This window comes from Protopterus annectens, chromosome 2.part0 (assembly GCF_019279795.1).
Source record: "Protopterus annectens isolate FY-2018-M chromosome 2.part0, PAN1.0, whole genome shotgun sequence".
In the NCBI taxonomy this organism is placed as follows: Eukaryota; Metazoa; Chordata; order Ceratodontiformes; family Protopteridae; genus Protopterus; species Protopterus annectens.
Genome location: NC_056728.1, coordinates 979908690 through 979931783, shown reverse-complemented (window position 1 = coordinate 979931783; position 23094 = coordinate 979908690). Strand labels below are relative to the sequence as shown.

At 40.3% G+C, this 23094-nt stretch overlaps 1 protein-coding gene across 3 annotated transcripts in view; it reads left to right on the top strand.

The window, feature by feature from the left end:
- Positions 1–23094, top strand: part of NUP54 (nucleoporin 54) — a 1988420-nt gene that overhangs the window by 388860 nt on the left and 1576466 nt on the right. For all 3 annotated transcript variants that reach the window (XM_044061229.1, XM_044061231.1, XM_044061230.1), the window contains exon 3: positions 7921–8004. In XM_044061229.1, the coding sequence (XP_043917164.1) occupies positions 7921–8004 (84 nt within the window). The remainder of the gene's footprint in view (positions 1–7920; positions 8005–23094) is intronic.

Sequence of the window (23094 nt, the reverse complement as noted above, 5' to 3'; positions counted from 1 at the left end):
CGAACACCGACAACTATATCCTTAGACTCTCTGGATATGTTTCCAGAATTAGTAACTGCACCTTTAAATTTACCGGTGACTGAAGGACACCATCCTCCCATTGAGGCGGACATCGCTTCGAAGCGGAATACGTCATCAGTAGTTGACGAGGGGGAGTCAACTTTAGGAAAAGCTGCGGAAGACTTTCGCGCAGTACCAGAGGGTGACAATCGGGCAAACCATAATGTGCTAGTAACGCAGAAAACTCTAACCAGCTATTTCACTAAACCGTTCCAATTACAACAAGCAGAGCGGGTAAAAGAGAGAGAAAAAAGAACCGGAGATAGATCCACATCAAGAGGTAGAACAAGCACGAGGAATAACAACCCATATGTGGACTTGAAACGTAAAAACGACAGTCCGCAAAAACAACACAAAGTAGCCAGAAGATAATGGCAGGTATCATCAATCTATCAACATTTACGTTGAATACGGAGCATATCACTTTATTAAATAAGGGATTGGGTTTCATACCCACACGAGCGGATGATATGGTGAATATACTAACTGATTTGAAACTCTTTATTAGATCTATAGCGCTCAAGTTAATTTTTAAAAGTGATAATTATGATGCTAGTGTTTGTAAGAGACGTAGCATATTTATACCAAGTTATCCACCTGTTCTAACGGCATTTCATAACTTATGTGAGCTGGATATCAGAAAGCTCTGCCAACAAAAGTTATAACAAATCTTTTAACATTACTTATGCTGAACATTTAGCACTGAATGAGCTTAAGGATAATGGAAATATTATTATTAAGGCAGCTGATAAAGGTGGTGCTATAGTTATCATGGATGAATGCATGTATAAACAGTCAGTAATGTCACTGTTAGGAGATGAAACTACATTTAAACAGATAACAGCTTTAGACATCAAAAAATGTATAAGTTATGTAAATATGTGCATCTATGAGCTCCAACTATCAGGAGATATAACATTAGAACTATTCCATTTTTTTACAGTTCCTTGCCCCATAATTCCACAATTGTATGGGATTCCCAAGGTACATAAATCTATGGATAAGCCACCCATGAGGCCAATCGTATCCGGCAAAGGCTGGATTACGGAACCCATATCCTTATACTTACAGAAGCAATTACAACCATTACTGACTAATTGTAAGACAGTATTGAAGGATACAGTAGATTTCTTGGAAAAATTAAGAAAATGTTATGTTGAACTCAAGAGTATAGATTCCAATATTAATGATATACATATGGTTGTTATGGACATTACCTCATTATTTACGGTTATCCCAAATGATTTTGGAATAGACTCTATTAGAAATTTCTTGATACAATGTTCTAACTTTACAACTAGACACATAGAAAATGTCTGTATGCTAATAGATGTAGTGTTGAAAAATAACATATTTTTGTTTGATACAAATACATATTTACAACAAACTGGCGTAGCAATGGGTACGCCTGTGGCAAATACGTATGCCAACCTTGTTCTATACCAATGGGAGAAGGAAAACATAGGGGATGGAGAACGGTTTCTGAATGATAATGTGGTGTTCTACCAGAGGTTTGTGGACGATTGTTTCCTCCTCTGGAGAGGAAGCTTATCTGAATTATCTAGCTATGTTTCTATCTTAAATAACACCACTAACTTCCTGAAATTCAAGATAGAAGTATCAAACACATGTGTAAACTTTCTAGATGTAGCAATTAAGAAACATAATAATGAAATTAATACATCTATATTTAAGAAGGAAGTAGCATCAGGCAGATACTTACATGCAAGCAGCATGCATGCACCCCATGTCTTCAGGGGTATTGTAAAGGCCCAAATGGCTAGAGTCAGTAGATTAAATTCAGAATATGATAAATTTGGAGAACAGATGCATGATGTTTATGAAGAGTTTAGGGATAGTGGATATCCCATAAATCTATTAGCAAGTATTAAAGAACATGTCACTACCCAAAGGGAGGAAACATATAAACCTATTTTCAATAGGACACCCATAACAATGGATACCATGGAAGTGACTGGGCTAAATACAAATAAGTTGAGATTTATAACATCATTCAATTCTATGTCACATAATATTAATAAAGTAATATCCAAATACTGGAAGGTATTACTGGCACAAGATGATATAAAATCAATAATTGGCGACAGACCTTATTTTTGTTATAGGAATATGCGAACCCTGAAAAGCATACTTTGTTATAAAGATTTTAACAATATAAAATCTGGTCTGAATACAATGACAAAGACAGGCACATATGCCTGTTGTAATTGTAGCAGTTGTAATGATATATTAAAAGATAGTGATTCTTTTCATTCGAATATATTTAAACATCCTATTACTGGCAGAGAATATAAATATCATGGTTATGCTACCTGTATAACTAATAATGTGGTATATATAGCAACATGCCAAGCTTGCCCATGTTTTTATGTGGGAAAAACCACGAGAAAACTTAAAGAACGCATAACTGAACATAAGTCCAATATCAGACATTCTAATGAGAATAATGCATTATCTAAACATATTGCATCTAGGAATAGTAGGCATTGTTTTAAGTTTCAAGTTATAGATCATGTCATAACATCATACAGGGGAGGCGATCTATCTAACTCGTTGGATCTAAGGGAGTATGAATGGATAGTTAGGCTTTCAGCAGACATACCCCCTGGTCTAAATGCTTCAGTATCTCTGAAACCCATTCTAAACAAAATACAGCAAACTAGATTGAAATAATTTTAATTACTTATGTATTAATATATTAAAATTTTTTTAACTATTGCATACATAATCTATAGATAAATAATGTCTTATGAATATTAGTAAAATGTTAAATGATTTTAATGATCATGTGATGATGGCTGCAGGTCACATGATTGTTTTTTTCAGCGTATATGTATGGGCGTTTTTATTGTACCTGTTGTAATGCATTGAGAAAGGGTTTCTTAACCTGAAAGCTTTGTTATTTTTATAAAGGTCTTTTAACTCAACTATTGTCGTTTGGAATTCATTTATAAGCCTAGCCAGAGTTGAATGGCTTTCACCACCCCTTAGGTTGAAGAATACTATACCCATTAGTTTGCTGTGCCTCTGTCCAGTAGTGATACAGAGATGATCCCTGGGGTAAACCTACGATCTCCCATCCACTTGTCAAGATTCCTCTTGAACAGAGCCAGCGAGGTGCTCTGTCTCACATGGACCGGGATTCTGTTCCACAGCATGGGGAGTCTCTGGGTGATGAATCTGTCCCTCCAGCACGTCCTCTTTATATCCGTGTTGAGGTTTAAGTCTCTTGCTCTTGTGGCTCTGGTGGATTTGGATTTTTTGAGGTGGAGCATTTTCATTAATTCCGGGTTGGACATGGCCTTGTATGTCAGGCACAAGTCACCCTCTGAGCAGACGGTATGCGACTGAATAGAGCTGGAGTTTCTTCAGTCGGGCAGCATATGGCATATTTTTGAGCCCCTTTATCCTTTTGGTGAGGAACTTTTTGGGTCTTTCCAATTGCTGCAGGTGTCTGGTAAGATACATTCCGAATGGGGCATTGTACTCAATCATTGGTCTGATAAGTGAAGAGTACAGGGGAACAATGACCTCCCTTGATCTGGATGTGAATCCCTTCATAATCAGGTGGGCAATGTAGAAGGTCCTCCTAACCACTTTGGCAATGTGAGTGTCTAAAGAAAGGTTACTGTCAACTTGGGTCCCCAGGTCCCTGATAACCTCTTCTGTGCTTAATGGATTGCCACCTATGTGGTAACTTGGGGTTACCTTGTTTTTACCAAAGGGTATGACTATACATTTTTTGGCGTTTAGCTTAAGGCCATGGCTCTGGCACCAGTTATCCGTTCCTATGAGACCTCTTTGACAGATATCTGTGTCTGATGGATTTTCAACTATGACGCCCAGTTTGCAGTCATCTGCAAACTTTGTCAGCCACAATCCTCCTGTGTTTGCCTGCACTTCTGAAAAGTAGATGCCGAACAAGAGTGGGCCTAGGACTGAGCCCTGTGCGACACCGCATGTGACCGGCTTGGAGTCTGACATGGCACCAGCAACTCTAACCCTGTGGGTTCTGTCCTTGAGCCAGTTTGCAACCCATCTTGTGACATATGGGTTTACATTTAAGCTGGTGAGCTTTTCTATGATACCCGAGTGGGGTATTGTGTCGAAAGCTTTTGCAAGGTCAAGGTAGGCTGTGTGAACTGCCTTACCCTCATCATTGGCCTTGGTGACTGTTTCAAAAATGTCAACCAAGTTCAAGAGGCATGATCTGCCCTTGACAAAGCCGAATTGGGTAGGATCCAATGTCTGTAGGTCCCCTATGTCTTTATTTATGAGTTCCGTTATGATCCTCTCCATAGCTTTGCAGACCAGGCTTGTTAAGCTTATGGGGCGGTAATTACCAGGGTCCAAAGAAGCACCGCCTTTGTGGAGTGGGCCACAGTTGCCATACGCCACTCTTTGGGTACGTATCCTGTGGTAAAGCTAAGATTAAACAGCAGCCTTATGTGTGGGTTTAGTTCCTCATTGAGTTCGTGTAGCACACAGCTGGGGACACCATCCGGTCCCATTGATGCTGTGTTTTTAGCTTTAGAGAGAGCAGCTCTCACCTGCACATTTGAGATGATTTGGAGGCTACACTCTGCTGGGATAGATATTTCTCCTTTGGGGGGGGAGGGAGGGGAGAAATTTTCACTGAACCTGTCTGCCAGTATGTTTGCAATGTCTGTGGGTTCAGTGATTTTTGTATCATTTTGGACTAATTCTGAGCATATCTGGGAGTTTCCACCCAGATTTCTATCATAGCTAAAGAAGGCCTTATGATTGTCTTTTGAGTCCTTGGCGATTTTTCTCTCAAAGTTGGCCTTGGATGATTTTATGAGTGATCGTAGTTTTTTACTAGTATTGATCAGAGATGTCTTCCCTTTTAGGGATTTTGCTCTATCTTGTAGTAGCTTTCTCCTCTTGTTGTAAAGTTTGTTTATGGCTGGGGTCCACCAGATCGGGCTTGCCTTTGGTGGAAAGGGTCTTGATTTTATTTGGGATTGCTTGATCCATGCAATCCTGGAGGTGCTCGTAGAAAGCATTTGTGAGGGATACAGCAGCGTGGGTTGTGGTTTCCAATGGCTCAGGGGCCTTGAAGGATACCACACCAGTCTTAAGAAGTGTGAAGTTGGCTTTTGAGAAGTTCTTCACTGTGGTCTTTTTTGTTGGGGGTGGGGGCGGGATGTGGATCTCCAGTTAGATTAGTTTATGGTCTGATCTCACCAATGAGGGATATACTTCTGGTGTGTAGCATTTTGTCCCCATGTTTGTGATGATCAGGTATAGTATATTTTCACCTCTTGTGGGAATGGTGACAAGTTGTTCCAGAGCATTTGAGTTTATGAACTCCAGGAACCTTTGGGCTAGAGTATTGGGGCTTTAGTAATGTTCCCAGTCTGTTTGGGTAGTTGGTCACCCAATATGATGGTGTTTGGAGAGACATTTATACTCTCCAGTGTCTTCAGGAAGGCTGTGTGGGGTTCCTGAGTTTGAGAGGGTGGCCTGTAACATGCTACAAACTGTAGAGCAGTTTTGCCTATTGTTAATTGCACCTGAATGGTCTCTGATACTTCGTGAGTTGCCACCAGCCTGGAGGTGTGGGTATCCTTAATGAATATGGATACACCCCCTCCTTTTGTGGTACGGTCCGGGTTTTGGGGCCGGAACACATGATATGAGGTAAAACCTGATAGTGCTGGGGTGCTCTCAGGAGACAAATGTGTGTATGTATATACAGATATCTGCATGTATGTATGTGTGTGTGTATATATATATATATATATATATATATATATATATATATATATATATATATATATGTATATGTATATTAAAAACTATAAAACTTTAAAACCATAAAAAATAATAATAAAAAAAAAAAAAATAATAGCAAGAATCACACAGATACGTGGAATTGGTTTTAGTGCTTTCGGTCCTTCTTCAGAAGCAAATAACGTAGATAAAAGCCCATTAATGAAGTACATGGAAAGGTAATAAAAATGTAAATAAAAATCAAATACACCAGTGTGAAACTCAGAATTGTCATATACACATGTGCAATACTCAGAATTACCGTATCCCCAAGAGCAACCAGTCAAATCCAAGACAGCATGGTAAAATATTTCACTAGTAAATAATAGCAGTTAAAGTTTCCACCTTAAGGCACACTTGATGCTAATGTTTTCATTAAGTCCTTGTGGGTTTTCATCAAGTTTCAATTTCCACTTTAGTTCTTTAAATTCCGGTAAGGTTTCAGTATCCACAAAAAACTAGTTCAGTTGTTCCAAAACAAAAAATGAGAAGAAAGAGAACTCTGAGCATGATAAATTGTGTTTCCCTAATGCTTTAGAATGTCCCCAGGACGAATGGCTTCACAGTGCTCTTTAATCCTGTCTGACAGCCGTCTGCATGTTTTACCTGTGTAAAAGTGACTGCACGAATTACATACAGCAGGATATATCGCATACATGCTATGGCAGTAAAAATACTTAAATTTTTTCTTTAAATTGACAGTGTGGAAAGATACAATTACCTCCCATGTGAATGAATTTACAGCAGACATATCTGTCACGGGAATATTCCTGCAGGTTTATCAGAGTGTCTAAATTTAAACTGATACTACTTCACGCTTCATTCCTGGTATAAGAAAGAGCTGTCAAACAGATCACACTTTAAATTTCCCTCTACCGATCACCATTGATATGCGTGCGATCCAACATGTTTTTTTTGCAGTTAACTGGAAAATCATTACTAGTGACAGCTTTCTTTGTATTATTTTAGGAATGTACCCAGGTTTTTCATATAATTGTCATGGTATGCATGATACCTGAGATTTAGAATTGTGGGATAATGGAGTTGTAATGTAGTTGTGGGGTTGTTAACACTGCTGAGTGATACAGTGAGACTGTGTAAAGGTGCTGGCAGGCACATTTCAGTTTATCCACCCAGTTTATAATTAGAAATGAAGGGGTGTTGGTGGTGGTAAGCTTTTTGTTTTCATTTTGACTTTAGATTCATGTGGATTCTAGTTCAGTGGCTTGGAATGAATTGTTATACAACAGATAGTTAAATGCTCTTACTGGGTCAGACTGGAAAGCCAGATTAGTCTTTCTGCTGTGAAGGAAATATAATGTAGTTGGATATGTTGCATGTTTGCTGAGGACTTGTTTAAAACTCACTAAACATTAATGTAAAATAATCATCAAGTCCTGGTAAAAAAATTGAAGTTTTGTGATTGTCCCATTAGAATTACAGCAAAAAAGGTAAAATGTACTAAATTTTTCTTGTGGTCCATTTGTTTCATTACTGTACTCATCTAGTTTAGTCCATCTACCAAATGGGTCTTCCTACTTTTTCTCAATGCTGTCTTGCTGTAATGGACATGGTGCTTTTATTTTGATGACGTGTATATATTAGTGGAATTGCGAGGAGTATTCTGAAAATGACATACTTACTCATGATTATAGTGCGTCTGCATGTTGTGTTACGTTTCATGGTGCAGTACAAAGCATTGTATGGTTTAAGTTGAGATTGTTTTTATTCTTATGTGACCCCACTAGTCACATTTGGCTAAATTGAGAAAGTAGTGCATTAACAAATGACTATATCATTGTAAATCATTTGTTTGATGTCCTAACTGTTGCATAAACAGTGTCACAATTTGGCATTACTTTAAAGGAGCATTTACATTTGATTGCTAAATGTCATATTTGTTATGGTCATGCCTTCTTGTCCATTTTACATGAGCCTTTTTTTGAGTTGGTCTCATAGCTTCCTCTCTAGTTGTTTAAAGCATTACATCTGATGTGACTGTACAGAACTGCTGTGTAATCTGAGGTTTATTCATTATTGCAGGAGGTTTCAGTGGATTTGGGACGACAACCACGTCAAGTGGCACTGGTTTTAGCTTCTCTGCTCCATCCAACACTACTAGTACGGGTAGGTGTCTCTGTCCATTTTTTCATTGGTTGCATTTGTTCAATCTTGTTAACTTATTTCGCAGTTCACTCTCATTTGTTTAATGGTCCTTTCAAAGTAGTATTGTTATGTGAGGTCATAATGAACTTAAATTTGTCAGTGGATGAGGAGGGCACATGTCATTTTCTCTCGTGTTAAAGCATGAAACAGTGACATTTAATGCTTCATGTTTGAAAATGTTGCAGGTAGCACTGGGCTGAATTTTTTCCCCTCCCACTCCTACCAAGTGCACCCATTTAAGTCCTGTCAACCTTCATTCAGTTTTATTCACCTTTTAAAGATCCTATAATTTTTATTAATTGTGTGTGAGATATATAATGAGAATATGGTGATGCCCTTCTGTATCACTGCTGCAGTATTCTTCACTGCAGGGATCTCCTACTAAGGATATCCGAAAGTCTGACTAGTATACCCAAAGCCTTTAGATTTGGTATGATATCCTGTACACCCACTTTTCAGGAAGTTTTTGTTTTTCTTTTTCTTCCTCTTATTTTCAGTTCTGTGCTCAGCTTTGCCCTTTGTACTGCCCAAGTGGTATTCACAAAATGCCTAGCTGCTGTAATAACCTGCTGCTTTAGGCACCTTCTAGTAGTTGCCTCTTATACGATCTGGAGTTCAGAGGTCTGATGCTCATCATCAACTTTCAAAAAGTCTGTCCTGTCTCTCTCTCTCTCTTTCAAGCTGTTGTGTAGCAGGGTTGCAGGATTCATGCAGTGCCAAAGTTGGCATCTCTTCCACTTCCAAAAGTTCTGTCCCTGACAACTTTCTTTCACTCTATTCTTCCTCTGTCTGCTGTTCCAGCCAGGGAGTTTCTTCGAACCCTGGGATTCATGGCCTCCTCTATTCCAGTGCTGTCTTTTGCCAGGCTACACATGCAGAAGCTTCACTGGTACATTGAGTCAGTTTGGCTTCAACATTACCACCCTCTGGATTTCAGAGTGCCTGTCCTTCCTTGCCTGAAGTGGGCGTTCTACTGGTGGATTCAGGAACTTGCCCTCAACCCAGGCTTACATTTTCAGCTATCACCAACACTTCAGACATGTGGTGGGGTGGGGGGCTTCCTGTGGTCACCTGAAAGTTCAAGGGCTTTGCCTCCCTCCTTCAGAAGTCAGACTGTATCAACATCAAAGAGATGAGAGCCCTGATTGTGTCCCTTCAAGCTTTTCACCCCATGCTGTCTCCAGGCCCTCTGAAGGTTTACACGGACAACACCACAGAAGTATGTTAACAAGTGGGTATGGGGACGACGGAATCTGGGTCTCAGTTATCAGTTAACTCTTCAGGCAGTTTGTTTTCCTTCAGAGCACAATCTAGTGGCAGACACTTTGAGCAGGTTCAAAATACAGGCTCTCAAATTGATGCTTCACAGAGATGTGTTTCTGGACGTAGTCCATTGGTGGGGTATTCCTCAGGTAGATCTTTTTCTCTCTTCTGAACAGGCAACTCCGTTTTCTGTTTGAATAGATAAGAAATAAAGAGCTGTGTCCACCAGGCCGAATAAAACTGTAATAAAATAGTAAAATTATGTGAGCGCTTTTGGGCAAAACCCTTCTTCAGACTGCCTTTGGCTCCACAGTTCTTCGGCATGTCATTCCATGAGGCTGCCCAGGATTCTGGGTAGCTGGGGACTCTGACCCAAGAGTTAGGAATAGTGACATTGATAACATCAGACAGTTATGTACTTAAAGACCAAAGGCAAGGCTATTGTAGCCGAGACATCAGAGACATTAAAGCTATTGGTGTGGATTTCCTTGCCCTGTTGTCTTTCTGTGCGTTTGGATTGTGCTGCATCTTTTGTGGTTTTACAGAGTTATGTACTTACTCTAACTTGACATCTGTGTTATCCTATGTCAGTATTCATCACTATCCCTCCCTTCCTGCGGGATCTAGAGGATGTAGAGGTATCCTGTCTGGTGGTCAAGGTCTTCCTTAGCTGCTTTCTTGCTTAGGGCAAACTTGATCTGAGAGGTTAGTTTGCAGCAAGGAATCATGGGAGTGGGAGGAGCTCAAGCCTAGGAGCTGTCTGTAAAGTTGTCGGCTCGGATCCAATGTCAGATCTAGGAGTGAGGAATAGTGACATAGGATAGCACAGATGCCAAGTTATGGTAAGTATGTAACTCTTTTTTGCCTCCATTTAGAACAAACGACTGAAAAACTTCTGTTTTAGGATTTCTTGCATGCTGGCCTGGAAAACAGATGCATTCTCATTTCCTAGGACAGGAATGTACCTTTCTGCCCTTTTTACCTTGTGTCAAGGGTCATTCTGAAGATTCAGAAGGACTCTTCAAAAGTAATTGTGGTGATTCCCTGCTGTCCTAGGCAACTGTGGTTCTACATTTTTCTGGAAATGGCTAAGGGCAATTACCACAAGCTTCCTCACAGACTGGACCCACTCACACCAAGGCAGACATTGTTTTATACACCCTAAGATGAAACAACTTCACCTATTTACATAGATGATAGAATTTTTAATACTTTTTTGCACCTGTTTTCTGATGATATGCAGTAGGTATTAAGAGAGACAAATAAATTTGCTGCTAGGAAGTCATGTGTTAGCAAGTGGAAAAGATCTTCTAGTTGGTGCACATTAAGAACCGTCACCCTTTTAAGGCTAACATTTCTTTGGCTCTTCAGTATTTGTGAGAGTAGTTATCCTCTGCTCTTTCTTACTAGTCAGTCAAGGTTTACCTTTATGCTGTTTCAGCACATCTGCGCATCGATCCCCTTCTTTCAAATGCATTCCCATTTCAAAATGTTTTTGAAAGGGGGTTCTGCATAACCAACCACCTAAAAAGCAGGTGGCTCCTCCTTACCACCTTCATTTTGTTTTGGAAAAATTAACTCTTGCTCCATTTGAACCTGCTCATCAGGCAGATTTGATGTTCTTAACATGGAAAACAGGATTGCTGATTGCTCTGACTTTTGCAAGTGTGTGTGAGTTGCAAGCTCTTCTCGTGGGTCGATCTTATGTCATTTTTCAAAGTTTGGGTCTCTTTGAGAACAAATCCTTCATTATCTGTGTTTACTTTCAGCCAAGCTGTATATCTCCGTTTTCTTTCCAGAACCAAAAATGAGGGAGAAAGGATTCTTCATACTTTTGAGTGTCCACAGACAACTCGGATACTATGTTAACAGGAATAAAATCTTTAGAAATTCTGAACAGTTATTCATTTCTTATGAAAGTAAGAAATAAAGGACAGCCAGTGCTAAAACAATTTCCAAATGGCTGTTGCATGCTTTTTCCTTTTATTACTCCCACCATAATACGTCCATTCTAGGAAGAATCGAGGCACATTTTACCAGGGACTTGGTGTCTTAAGTTGTTTTTGGAAAGGGTGGACTTGAGGTTTTCTAGTGGCAAAAACTTGGTCATCTGTACTTACTTTCACAAAGCAGTATAGACTAGACTCCCTTGTTCTGGTCTACTGTAGACTTTGCTAGGACCATTCTTCAAGGGCTACTGGACTGCATTCTTACCTCATCCCCATCATTCTAAGCTTTGGTGTTCTCGTATGGCTAAGGGTACTGCAGCAGTGATTTTATGACGAGCATAGTAAAGTTGTGTAGATATAACCGTAGATGTTCAAATAGATCATTGCTGCAGTAGCCCCTGTCTCCCTCCCACTTGTTTTTATATGGTTTTTTGAACCTGTGATAAGGCCATTGATTTTAATATAGCTAACATTTACCTTTTTCTGGGCTCTAGCTTTTCTCTTTCAGTTGGCATGCAAGCTCTAAAGGGCTTGGCACCCAGGCAACTAATTTTCTCATGTCTAGCTCTAGCTTGAGATATCAGTGGACTGGATATGTGGAAGGTGCCCTAAAGTTTTGAGAGCTTGCTGGGTATTGTATCCTTAGCAGGTTATAACCCATATAGATAAAGGTGTATGTTCAAACATCTTCACTTATGGTAAATTTGCTAACACAATAATAGGAAAATTACAATCTGAGATCTTTAACTTCAAGCTTTATAGCTACAGAACTCAAGATCAGCTCTTATCAGTTAGAAGCCAGTAAGTCATTGTCTCTGGAACCAGGAAGAAAAGCTTTGGAACACACATTGCAGGATTTTTAAGCTGAGGTGTCAGAATACCACACAACAGCACAGTGTCAAATTTACCCCACTATCTCAAGAAGGTAGGAATTTACTTATTTTCAGTTGTTAGTTACAGATCTATCATTTAAGTTGTGTTAACGATAATGGGTCATCTGTAGTTGTCCTGTTTGGATTGATTGGTTGTTTTTTTTTTCTTTTTTTTTTTTTTTTGTAGCCCCTCTGCATTAATTATCTGATTTTTGTCATGCACAGTAGCATTGTTGATGCACATATGTCTAAAATACTTGCAGTACAGTTATACATAAGAAATAAACTGACAAAGTAGAAGTTGATTTCAGTAGCACGATGTCCTTCAAGAATGCAACTGCAGTCCTTACATATGGGTTGTCCTGCCTCAGGCAGCCCTTCGGTCGGCCGGATTCCAAAGTCTAGGTCCGGCGTCGGCTGATGTCGCCTTTTCCCCGACGTCAGAGCGGCTGGGGTATAAAACCATCAGTCGACGCCATCTTCTTCAGTCTTTCTTGCAGCGCGGTGCCCGAAGCAGAAGCAGTTCGCAAGTGCCGGTTGGCCAGCTCCTGTGTTTTCAGTTACCGAAGTCATCAAAAAGCTAAGTACCCCGTTGGGGAACCTTTTCTTGCCTCAGCTGATGTAAGATAAAACTGCAAAAGTTAATAACTGTTTGTCTTGTGGTAAACAAATACCTCATAAGGACTTCCATTCTTACTGCCTTCCCTGCCTAGGCCCAGACCACGACGTCTCGGCCTGTGCTGCCTGTGCTTCCTTCAATAAGCGCACACTCAGGCGCCGGGCAGAATTTGCTGAAGACTATTTTGGGGAAAATTACTCCTATATTATGCCGTCAGAACAACCGACAACACATATTTCCAAAAAATGGAAGGACCGGGACCGACATTCTCGGCCCGCGACACCACGCCAAAACCTTCCACGAGTGCATCGGTCTCTTCGGAGGTGGTAATTCAACCGCTCCAGACAGACGACACCGCTTTACCGCACACTTCGGTCCCGGAGGCTTCCCCGGTGCCGGTTGTTGATTTTCCTCCTGAAACCGAAGCCCAAGATTTGCCTGACACCATACCGGTGGACAAAGTTACTCCTGCTCATGGGGCAGCTGGGCCTCCGGTGTCTATGTCCATCAAGGCCTACACACGTGCTAAGGCTGCCAGCCGGGCTAAGTCTCACCCTCCTAAATCTTTTTCCCAGGGTCCCACTTCTGATAAACAGATCATGACTTTAGCTGCAGATCTAATTTCTTTAATCCAGAGGCTTCCAGGCTCATCCAGACAGAGGTTCTCAGCCGCCTGCAGACAAAAGGCCTAGGGTTGAGCAGACAGATACCTTTTCCTCAGATGAAGCCTCTGGTGACTCAGGCCATTCAGACTCCCAGGAAGAATCCTTCCAGGCCTACGAGGATTCTGATGCTGATGAATCTATTCCCTCTGCCTCTCCTCCTGAGGATATTTCTTTTGGGGAAATTCTCCACTCCATGAGAGAGCACTTTCAGTGGCAGGGCCAGGATTTCTCCAACTCCAGGAAAAGGCTTCGGACTTTCCTTAAGTTACCCCAGCACAGGCCTTTAGCTATCCCTCCAGTGTTAGATGTATTGGATGATGTGTACTCAGACTCGAGTGCTTCTCCTGATTCTCTCCCTCCTGCTCCTGTCAAGCCAGACAGATATTACAGGGTTCCTGAAACTCATAAACATCTCTTTAAGGCCCATTCTGTTGATCTAGAAACTATTTCCCAGGGGCCCAAAGGAGTGGCCACTTCCACGGCCAAAACTCCTTTGCCCGCAGACAGGGAATCTAGGTCCCTGGAGAGGTGGGGCAAAAAAGTTTATACCACAACCACCCTTGCCATGAGGGCACTTAACTGTCTTCTTCATATGTTTCAGTATCAGGATTTCTTGATGGATAATTTGCAGAAAAAGTTAGCCTCTCCTGAGCCTTCAGATAGAAAGGCCTTGCAGGATTTGGTTCATAATACTCAGCAGGTTAGCAATCATTTTCTTCAGTGTGGTTATGATGCATTGGAAGCTTCATGTAGGGCAGCTATGACAGGGGCCGTCATACGTAGACATGCTTGGTTGAAAGAACAGGCATTGCCAGATCATGTTAAAGTAAAGCTTCTAGATGCACCTCTGGAAAAACACAAGCTATTTGGTGCTAATGCTCAGGATGTGTTGAAATCAAGTGAGGAAAAGACTAAATCAGTACAAACAGTCAAAGATTTCCTCCAGGTTCAGCCACCAAGCAGTCAAAGATTTCCTCCAGGTTCAGCCACCAAGGTTCAGCAGGAATTGGCCTTCGAAGAATTGGTCCTTTCCAGACACTGACAAGTTCCAAGGGGGAAAAAATAGGCATGCTCGAGGTACAGGGCGATACCGAGGCTCCTACAGGGGCTGCCAATGGCAACCGACTAATCAGAGAAGTGGCGCAGGGACTTCTACTGCTCCACAGGGACAATCACAATGACTTGACTTTGACACCGCCGACCAAGGCTCAAAGAGAAGCACCTTTAGGCGGAAAATTATCCTTATTTTCAAAAAATTGGCACGTTTTAACAAAGGACAAATGGATTCTGGACATAATAGACAAAGGTTACAGGTTCCACTTCCATACCTTACCAACAAGACAAGGCATGCCAAACCTGCCACAAAATCAAAGGGCAGAGGCACTCATACAAGTTTCAAAGTTGCTACAAATCAAAGCAATAGAAAAGGTTCCTCCTCAGGAACAAGGCCAGGGATTCTACTCAAGACTGTTCCTTGTTCCAAGAAAAGAAAAGCAATGGAGACCTATACTGGACTTGTCCGCTCTAAACACTTTTCTCATTGTGCCAAAATTCAAAATACTGACGTTACAGCAACTTCTTCCCATGCTGGGCAAGGGGTCTTGGCTGGTTACTCTGGACCTCAAGGAGGCATACCTGCATGTCCCAATCAGACACAGTTGCAGAAGATACCTCAGATTTCTTGCAGGGTCAGAGCATTATCAATTCTCAGCATTGCCTTTTGGCTTATCTACTGCGCCCAGAGTATTCACGAAATGCCTGGCATCAGTAATTGCACACTGCAGACTCCAGGGGATACAAATATACCCTTACCTGGACGACTGCCTCATACAAGCGGACAGCAAGCAAGCCTTGATAAAAAACTTGAACTATGTCATTCGCTTACTACAGGCTTTGGGATACACAGTCAACATTCAAAAATCAAGACTACTGCCATCCCAACAAATAATTTTTCTAGGAGCCAAACTGGACACAAACTCTCAAATGGCTTTCCTCACAGAAGAAAAACAAGAACAATTACCAGATTACTTTAAAGGCATAGCAAAGCACACCCAGATGACTGCAAGGAAAATCCGGCAGGCCCTGGGTTTCATGGCATCTTGCATTCTTCTGATTCCACTGGCAAGACTACACATGAGAAAACTACAATGGTACCTAAAAAGTTAATGGTCTCAACACAGCCACAACTTAGAAGCAATGATTCCACTCATTCCATGTCTACAAAAGGAATTTTTTGTGGTGGGCACAAGCAAGCCAGCTAAACAAAGGCATGTCTTTCAACAAACCTCAAACAAGCCAAACCATTACAACAGACGCCTCAGATCATGGATGGGGGGCGCACATGGAGGGCAGATGCATTCAAGGGCAATGGGCACCCCGGGAAGTGCATCTACACATCAATCAAAAAGAGATGTTGGCAGTGATTCATGCAATCCCAGTTTGTTCCAGGCAAGGACAATGTTCTTGCGGACAGTCTAAGCAGAAACATCTTGGACCCGCACAAATGGATGTTGCATCCAGACATTTTTTCACAAATATCTCATGCATGGGGGAGGCCGGACATAGATCTCTTTGCCTCACACCTCAATCATCATCTGAAGAAGTTCTGCTCGAGGACACACCATCCTCAAGCCTGGAGAATGGATGCTCTCTCCTTCAGCTGGAACTCTCTAACAATCTATGCATTCCCACCTCTACCATTAATGACCAAGGTGTTACTGAAGATCTAAGCAGAACAACCGAAAGGCATTTTGATAGCTCCAGACTGGCCAAGACAGCACTGGTATCCATTACTAAGGAGCATAACTCGCACCAAGCCATGGCCCCTGCCTCAATGGCCTCTGCTTCTCACTCAGCACAATTACAGGACGGTTCATCCCAACCTGCAAACATTGCAGCTGACAGCTTGGAGGGTTCCATGACTTCTCCCCATAACTCTCTCTCCAAGAAAGTTCAAGAGATCTTACTGGAAGCACGCAGACCTTCCACCAGAAAAACTTACTCAGCCAAATGGAAGAGATTCAACATCTGGAATGCCAACAAGGGTTAGGATGCATCAGTAATGAGCATCCCACAGATACTAGAATACTTGGTGGAAATGCTACATAATGGCCTTTCATATTCTTCCATAATAATACACGCTTCAGCAATTTCAGCAAAATACAACAGTGATCCACCTGTGTTTTCACATCCTTTTGCTAAGACAGTTTCTAAGAGGGATAAAGAATATCAAACCTCCCAGAAAACCACCAGTACCTGCATGGGACCTCAACTTCATGTGGGAAAAATTAACTCTTCCTCCTTTTGAGCTAGCAGCATCTTCAGAATTGCAATTTCTCTCCTGGAAAACAGTTTTCCTGTTGGCAATTACCTCAGCAAGAAGAGTCTCGGAGATACAGGCCCTCATGGCAGTACCCCCATTTCTCATTTTTCATCAGGACAGAGTTTCTTTAAGAACCAATCCTTCATTCATGCCAAAAGTGATATCTAGGGTGTCTCTAAATCAAGCAATTCACCTGCCTAACTTTCTTTCCCAATCCTCAAAATAAAGGAGAAAAGCTGCTGCACACTACAGACAATTGCGCTACTACTTGGACAGAACAAAAGCCAACAGAAAGTCTGACCAACTATTTGTAGCTTATGCTGCTGGAGTACAAGGAAAGGCAATTTCCAAACAAACAATTTCAAAATGGATTGGACACTGCATCAGATTCTGTTACTCTTTCCATGGAAAAGGTGTGCCAGCCGATATCAGGCCACACTCCACCAGAGCTATAGCCACCTCCACAGCCTTTCTAAGAGGGGTGGCTACAAAGGACATTCTAGAAGCTGCTACATGGAGCTCCGTGCATACATTTTCCAAACGCTACAACCTTCCTTTATATTCCAGATCCCGAGCAGGCTTTGCTTAGGCAGTCCTGCAGGGCATTTTAGCTACACCATCTTTATCTTAGATCCTACCACCCCCAGCTTAGCTATGGTATTCAACCCATATGTAAGGACTGCAGTTGCATTCTTGAAGGACATAGTACAGTTTTGTACCTACCATAAATGTAGATGTCCGATAGATATGCAACTGCAGTCAGGTTTTCCCTCCCTCCTACCCCTCTGTAAATTCTCTTTTTGGGTCCACTTCCCTTTTTCAAATTAGCTGGGGAAATCTGTTATGGTGTATCTGTTTATTACTGTTGTGCATGTCTGGAATTTTTTATCCAGTCTCTAAATTTAGCCTTCCTTGCAGGGCACCTGGCATCTGGGGCAAAAAACACTGAAGAAGATGGCGTCGACTGATGCTTTTATACCCCAGCCGCTCTGACGTCAGGGAAAAGGCGACATCAGCCGACGCCGGGCCCAGACTTTGGAATCCGGCCGACCGAAGGGCTGCCTGAGGCAGGACAACCCATATGTAAGGACTGCAGTTGCATATCTATTGGACATCTACATTTATGGTAGGTACAAAACTGTACTTTCTGCACTGTGCAGCCCCACCCCCAATAAAAACTCTATAGGACTTATAATGTTTGAATGTTCTTCTTGATTTCCTGTACCTACAAAATTAGAGCTTGGAACTAGTAAAGGAATCATTGCCTGCTTCATACTAATCAGAAATTGCCTGTGCATCTCTCCCCTCCATCTTCTCTCCCCACCAATAGGCTCACCACACATTTGTAAGGAGGTGCTATGATGCCATTTCCTTCTAAATATAGCCCAGCTAATTAAACTGATACTAGAACCACCAGACGACAGGCTAAGGAGCAAAACCAACGAAATTAAATTAAAAACTAATTAAACTGATACTAGAACTAAATTTGGCACTAAATGGTGTGATCTTTGTACTTCTTTGTACAGTTAGCAAGCTTTCTGCAGTAATGCTGCTTTTAGTTTGCTACTAGTATCTACATAGGTACCAGTACCAGTGAGCCAATGTTGCATGGGTTTCTTTGACTTTAATGTAATTTCAGCAGATAAATATGAAACTTTGTGACACAAATTTCACGTTTTAAAAGCAAGGATATGGATTTGTTATAGTGGTATTGATGATAAAAAAGGCATAATTTTATCCTAGTATCCCTCACAATGCGTAGTAGCAAAGCCCACTTAAATCCCACCCACCATCTGATGACATGCGAATATTTGTCATATATTTGGCAGTGTTATATGTATTTATGTGTATACACTTTTGAAAGGATAGTTATGGGAAGAAAAACTTATCACTGAAAATCTTTATAATTATTTATGGAGGCCATGCCCACGTTTACCTTACTTTTTTGGAATACCAAAGCCACACAAGAACAGAGAAGACCCACCTTATAGACCGGTGGTAGCAAGTGGAGGTTCCCTTACTGAAGCCAAAGCCATTTACCTTGATTACTTGCTGAAACCTCTAGCAGAAAAGAATAAGTCATACATAAGAGATTCAGTGGATTTTTTGAAGAAAATAAAAAAAAACATTACAGTGGAAGCGGACAGTATTTTATTAACTATTGATGTGGAATCTTTGTACATAGTGCTCCCTCACAATTACTGTATAACAGCAGCTATGGCGTCTTTTAAGAAACATAATCAGGGAACACAGGCACAACTGCAAAAGTTAAGCAAGCTCATTAATCTTGTACTGGACTTCAGTTTCTTTACTTTCAATGGCAAACACTACAAACAAAAAACTGGTATAGCAATGGGGGCTGCCATGGCTCCCAGCATAGCTAAACATAGCCCTGGGCAAATGGGAGGAGGACTTTGTGTTAAACACAGACTACATGCAGCATGTCACATGCTGTTTACTTTTTATTGATGACATCTTTATTGTGTGGGAAGGTGACACCTTGCAGCTTGGAGATTTTATCACTTACCTCAATCAAACAACCCCTTTCCTGAAGTTTATCTCTTTCCATAGCTGTACTTCAACCACTTTCTTAGATATGCAGATTTCCAAGGACACCAACAGTAACAGAACCATCACTGATCTATGCAGAATACCAAAGAGGGTTAACTTATTACTCCACAGTAGAAGTCTACATACTACAAAAGCCAAGTATAATGTAGTGAAGTCCCAAGGCTGTAGATTAGCTAGAATTACCACAGAGATGGAACCATTTTTGAGAAACCTGAACAACTTAGAGAATGATTTTCTAGTGAGAGTGAGAGGCTATGAAAGTCAGATGTTATAAAACATCCTGGAACCCATTATAGAACTGAAAAGGACTGACGCACCTTCACTCAACCTACCCAGTAGAAAAATGTTAAGTAATTCCACAGAGAATAACAAATGCAAAAATAGCTGCATCCTGACATACGCTTTGGATTATCACAGTATCAAAAATTTTATTGAAGGAAACTGGGACATTGTCACAGGAAACCCTTTTCTGATTAACATCTTAAGTGAAGCCCCATCATTTGTTTATAGGAAGGCCAGGAACATTAGAAGTTTTGTTGAATTTAAACCTAGACCATATGAGAATAGCAATACAAGATGTGAAACTAATTGTACATTTTGTATATTTATACAGCAAGGTGATAGTTTTTATTGCCCTTATTTAAAGAAGATCATTAAAACCAGTGCAGTGGGCAACTGTAAAACTACAAAAGTAATTTACAGGGCACAGTGCTATGAATGTGATGTATTCTATGTGGGCAAGACTGTAAATAAACTCAAGTGTAGGATTTCATGTCATCTGTCAGAAATCGGCTCTGGATGTAAAAATAATGCACTAGCCAGACACCTTTCTCTTCATAAAAGACACACAGGTTTTAAGTTCCAGATCCTGGATCGCATAGACATGGGTGATCTTGAAGGAGACATCCTGAATATTCTGGAGAAGCATGAACTCATGTGGCAATTAAAGTTGAACTCTTTAGGAAGCCTGGACTAAACTACTACTGTTCAATTAAAAGTGCACTGGAACTTAGAAAATTTCCACATTGTTTACATGACTAATTGTATTTTATTTTATTTTATTCTACAAATTGGTTTTAAATACCATTTTAAATCCGTTGAAATTTGTGTACATTTTGTTTCCATCATCATACATACATTTTTTCTTATTTATTTATTTTTTTTCTGGTTATTTTTTCCACTTTATTCAAAATGATGTGCAATAACAATACTAACTAATTATACAGTTATATATATTTTTATAGATTGTTTTTTGGGTTCTTGCACACAGACCCGAAGAAGTCTAGAAGGACGAAAGCGATCTTTGTTAACAATAGGTTATGAAAATAGAAACTGATTTTTACATACAGAATGTATATGTATATATTTAATATATATTTTTTTATTGCCAAATGAACTAAGGTTGATATATTTCCAGCCATGTAGTATATTGTCTTGGATGAAATCACAGACTTTAATAATCTGGTTAAATAAGAGGTACCACATCATTATAAATTTTATTTAAAGTACATGAGGGTTATATATTATTATGACCGCTAGTAAGTAGGGCAGGACCAGCTCAAATGTCACAATGATGGGGGAAGGGATGTGAATTTAACATGTGTACCAATAACACTTTGTTTTACAGCACAATAAACTACTCCCATGCCTGATAAAAAAGTATATATATATTTAGAAAGCTTGTGAGGAAATTATTACTCTATTTTTGTTTTACTTGGATTGCTTGTCTGTGTACTTAATAAAGGATTTTCGACTGGAAACAGACTTGCCTGCCTTGCTTGGATTACTTTTGAATACTTAGTAATGCTGTACAATTATATATTTTCTATCATTATTTTTTGTTTTGTTTTGACTTGAGACGAGTTTAAGTTCGCTACTTCTACTACTATTGTCTGATCTGATTAATATAAAGTGATTAACTAGAAATATATGGACTGAAAATCTTCCACACACAGAAGTTTTTACACTGTTTTGCTTTTGAAAGGATGCATACATCCTCGGGTTTCAGAGCTCCAGTATGTATCATCTCAGTATAAGTTAATTGTTTGCATATGTGTATATCTAGAACCAATAGCATGCATTGTACATCTGTAAGTATTAAGACATATGCACATGGAAGATAAGATGAAATAAACCATGTTTAATTTTTTTATTAAATCAAGACGTGTGTATGGGGTTTCATACTGAGAACAGTTTTTCTGACAGGAAACTGTGGTTTTGGATTTTTATGTTTCAACTCTGCATGTTTAACATCCGTTGAGCTTTTCTCCCCGGGCCTCCACTGAAAATGGACATATATCCAGCTGGACTAGCCCGGTCAACAAATGTAAAATAAAATAAATAAATAAATAAAAATAAATAGTGTAAATCCTGCATTATTAAACACCAGCAACTAAAATTAATCAACATGCCCTCTCTTAAGTGTTACTGAGTCACACACACGGATTACTACTGCTCTGTAAAACCATTGGCAATGAAGGAAACAGTCTGACAAACGTTTGTATATTTTACACAGGGATGCTACTGTAGTTTGACCAAAGTCAGGTACAGCTTTTGTTAAACAACCTTCCCACTTTTCAGGTGTCTGAAGACATGGGAGGTGAGGGCTAGAGAATGCAACTGTTGCCATTACATACATATTAAAAAAAAAAAAAAAAAGTGAGAGAGAACACTGCCCTCTGTAACCCAGTTTCCAACACAAACGCATTTCATAAATCCGTTTTAACACAAGACTATCCTGCCAAATGGACTACAGCAAAGTACACCTCCCAGCTGCAACAATGATAAAAGCAGGCCCTTTCCCCACAAAACACCTGGGGGTTCAAACTACTGGATAAAAGGGATTTCCAGCACACTCTGACCATGTGAGCCATTTCTTAAAATTGAAACCAAGCCCACTGAGCAAAGTCCATTTTCAGAGAAGGACAGACGAGGAATATTGGAAAATTTTCGTGTAGTGGTTGTTTACAGCAGTTGACATCTGCACGTCAGTTAATTATGCATGTGATATCACATCCATTTGGCATGCCAGTCACATAAACCATGCCCATTTATGGGCCATCCAAGCATGGGAGGTACTAGGATACAATAATGGCCAAAAAAAGCACCACGTTTTGTAAGCCTATGTCAGGTTGTACAAGCTTGATGTTCTGGATTTCCTGACTCCTGGCTACATAAGAAAGATATGATCCCAAAGTAACTTATACAGGAATATCAGGGTGCTCCGAACAAGGGTTGTAAAACACTAGATGGTGATATTCTTTGGGTTAGAAAATCAATGAATCTCATGCTTATTGCTTGCTTTCCTAATGCAGATGACTAAATTCTTAACTGGCTGGTATGCAGATGTTTATTAAATAATAAACAGAGTAATCCTTTGATACCAATGACCATTGGCCTACAGAATGTTCACTAACCTGGTCATTTTGATATTAATGCCATTTTAGCACTCAGCAAATGCAGTATCAGTGAGCAACTTTAAAACTTTCACTGTGAGTGGGAAGCAAGATTACAAAAAAGAGCTGTAGAACCTCCAGTTACTCTTTCACTAAACCAGTACATGAGTCCTCATGACTCAGTCGGAACCATTCCATTCTGGATCTTCTATATGTAGTACAAGAAAAGATCCACCATAGTGGAGGTGCAGTAAGTGTGCTGTCTTCTCAGCTAAATCACTTAAAGTTCAAGGAGTGATAGGAAGGAATGTTTTAATGATAGCAAGGCTAAGTATGGTACATATTTGTTTGTTCAGAATGGACATAGGTTCATAGGTGTTTACTAGGCTAATGAC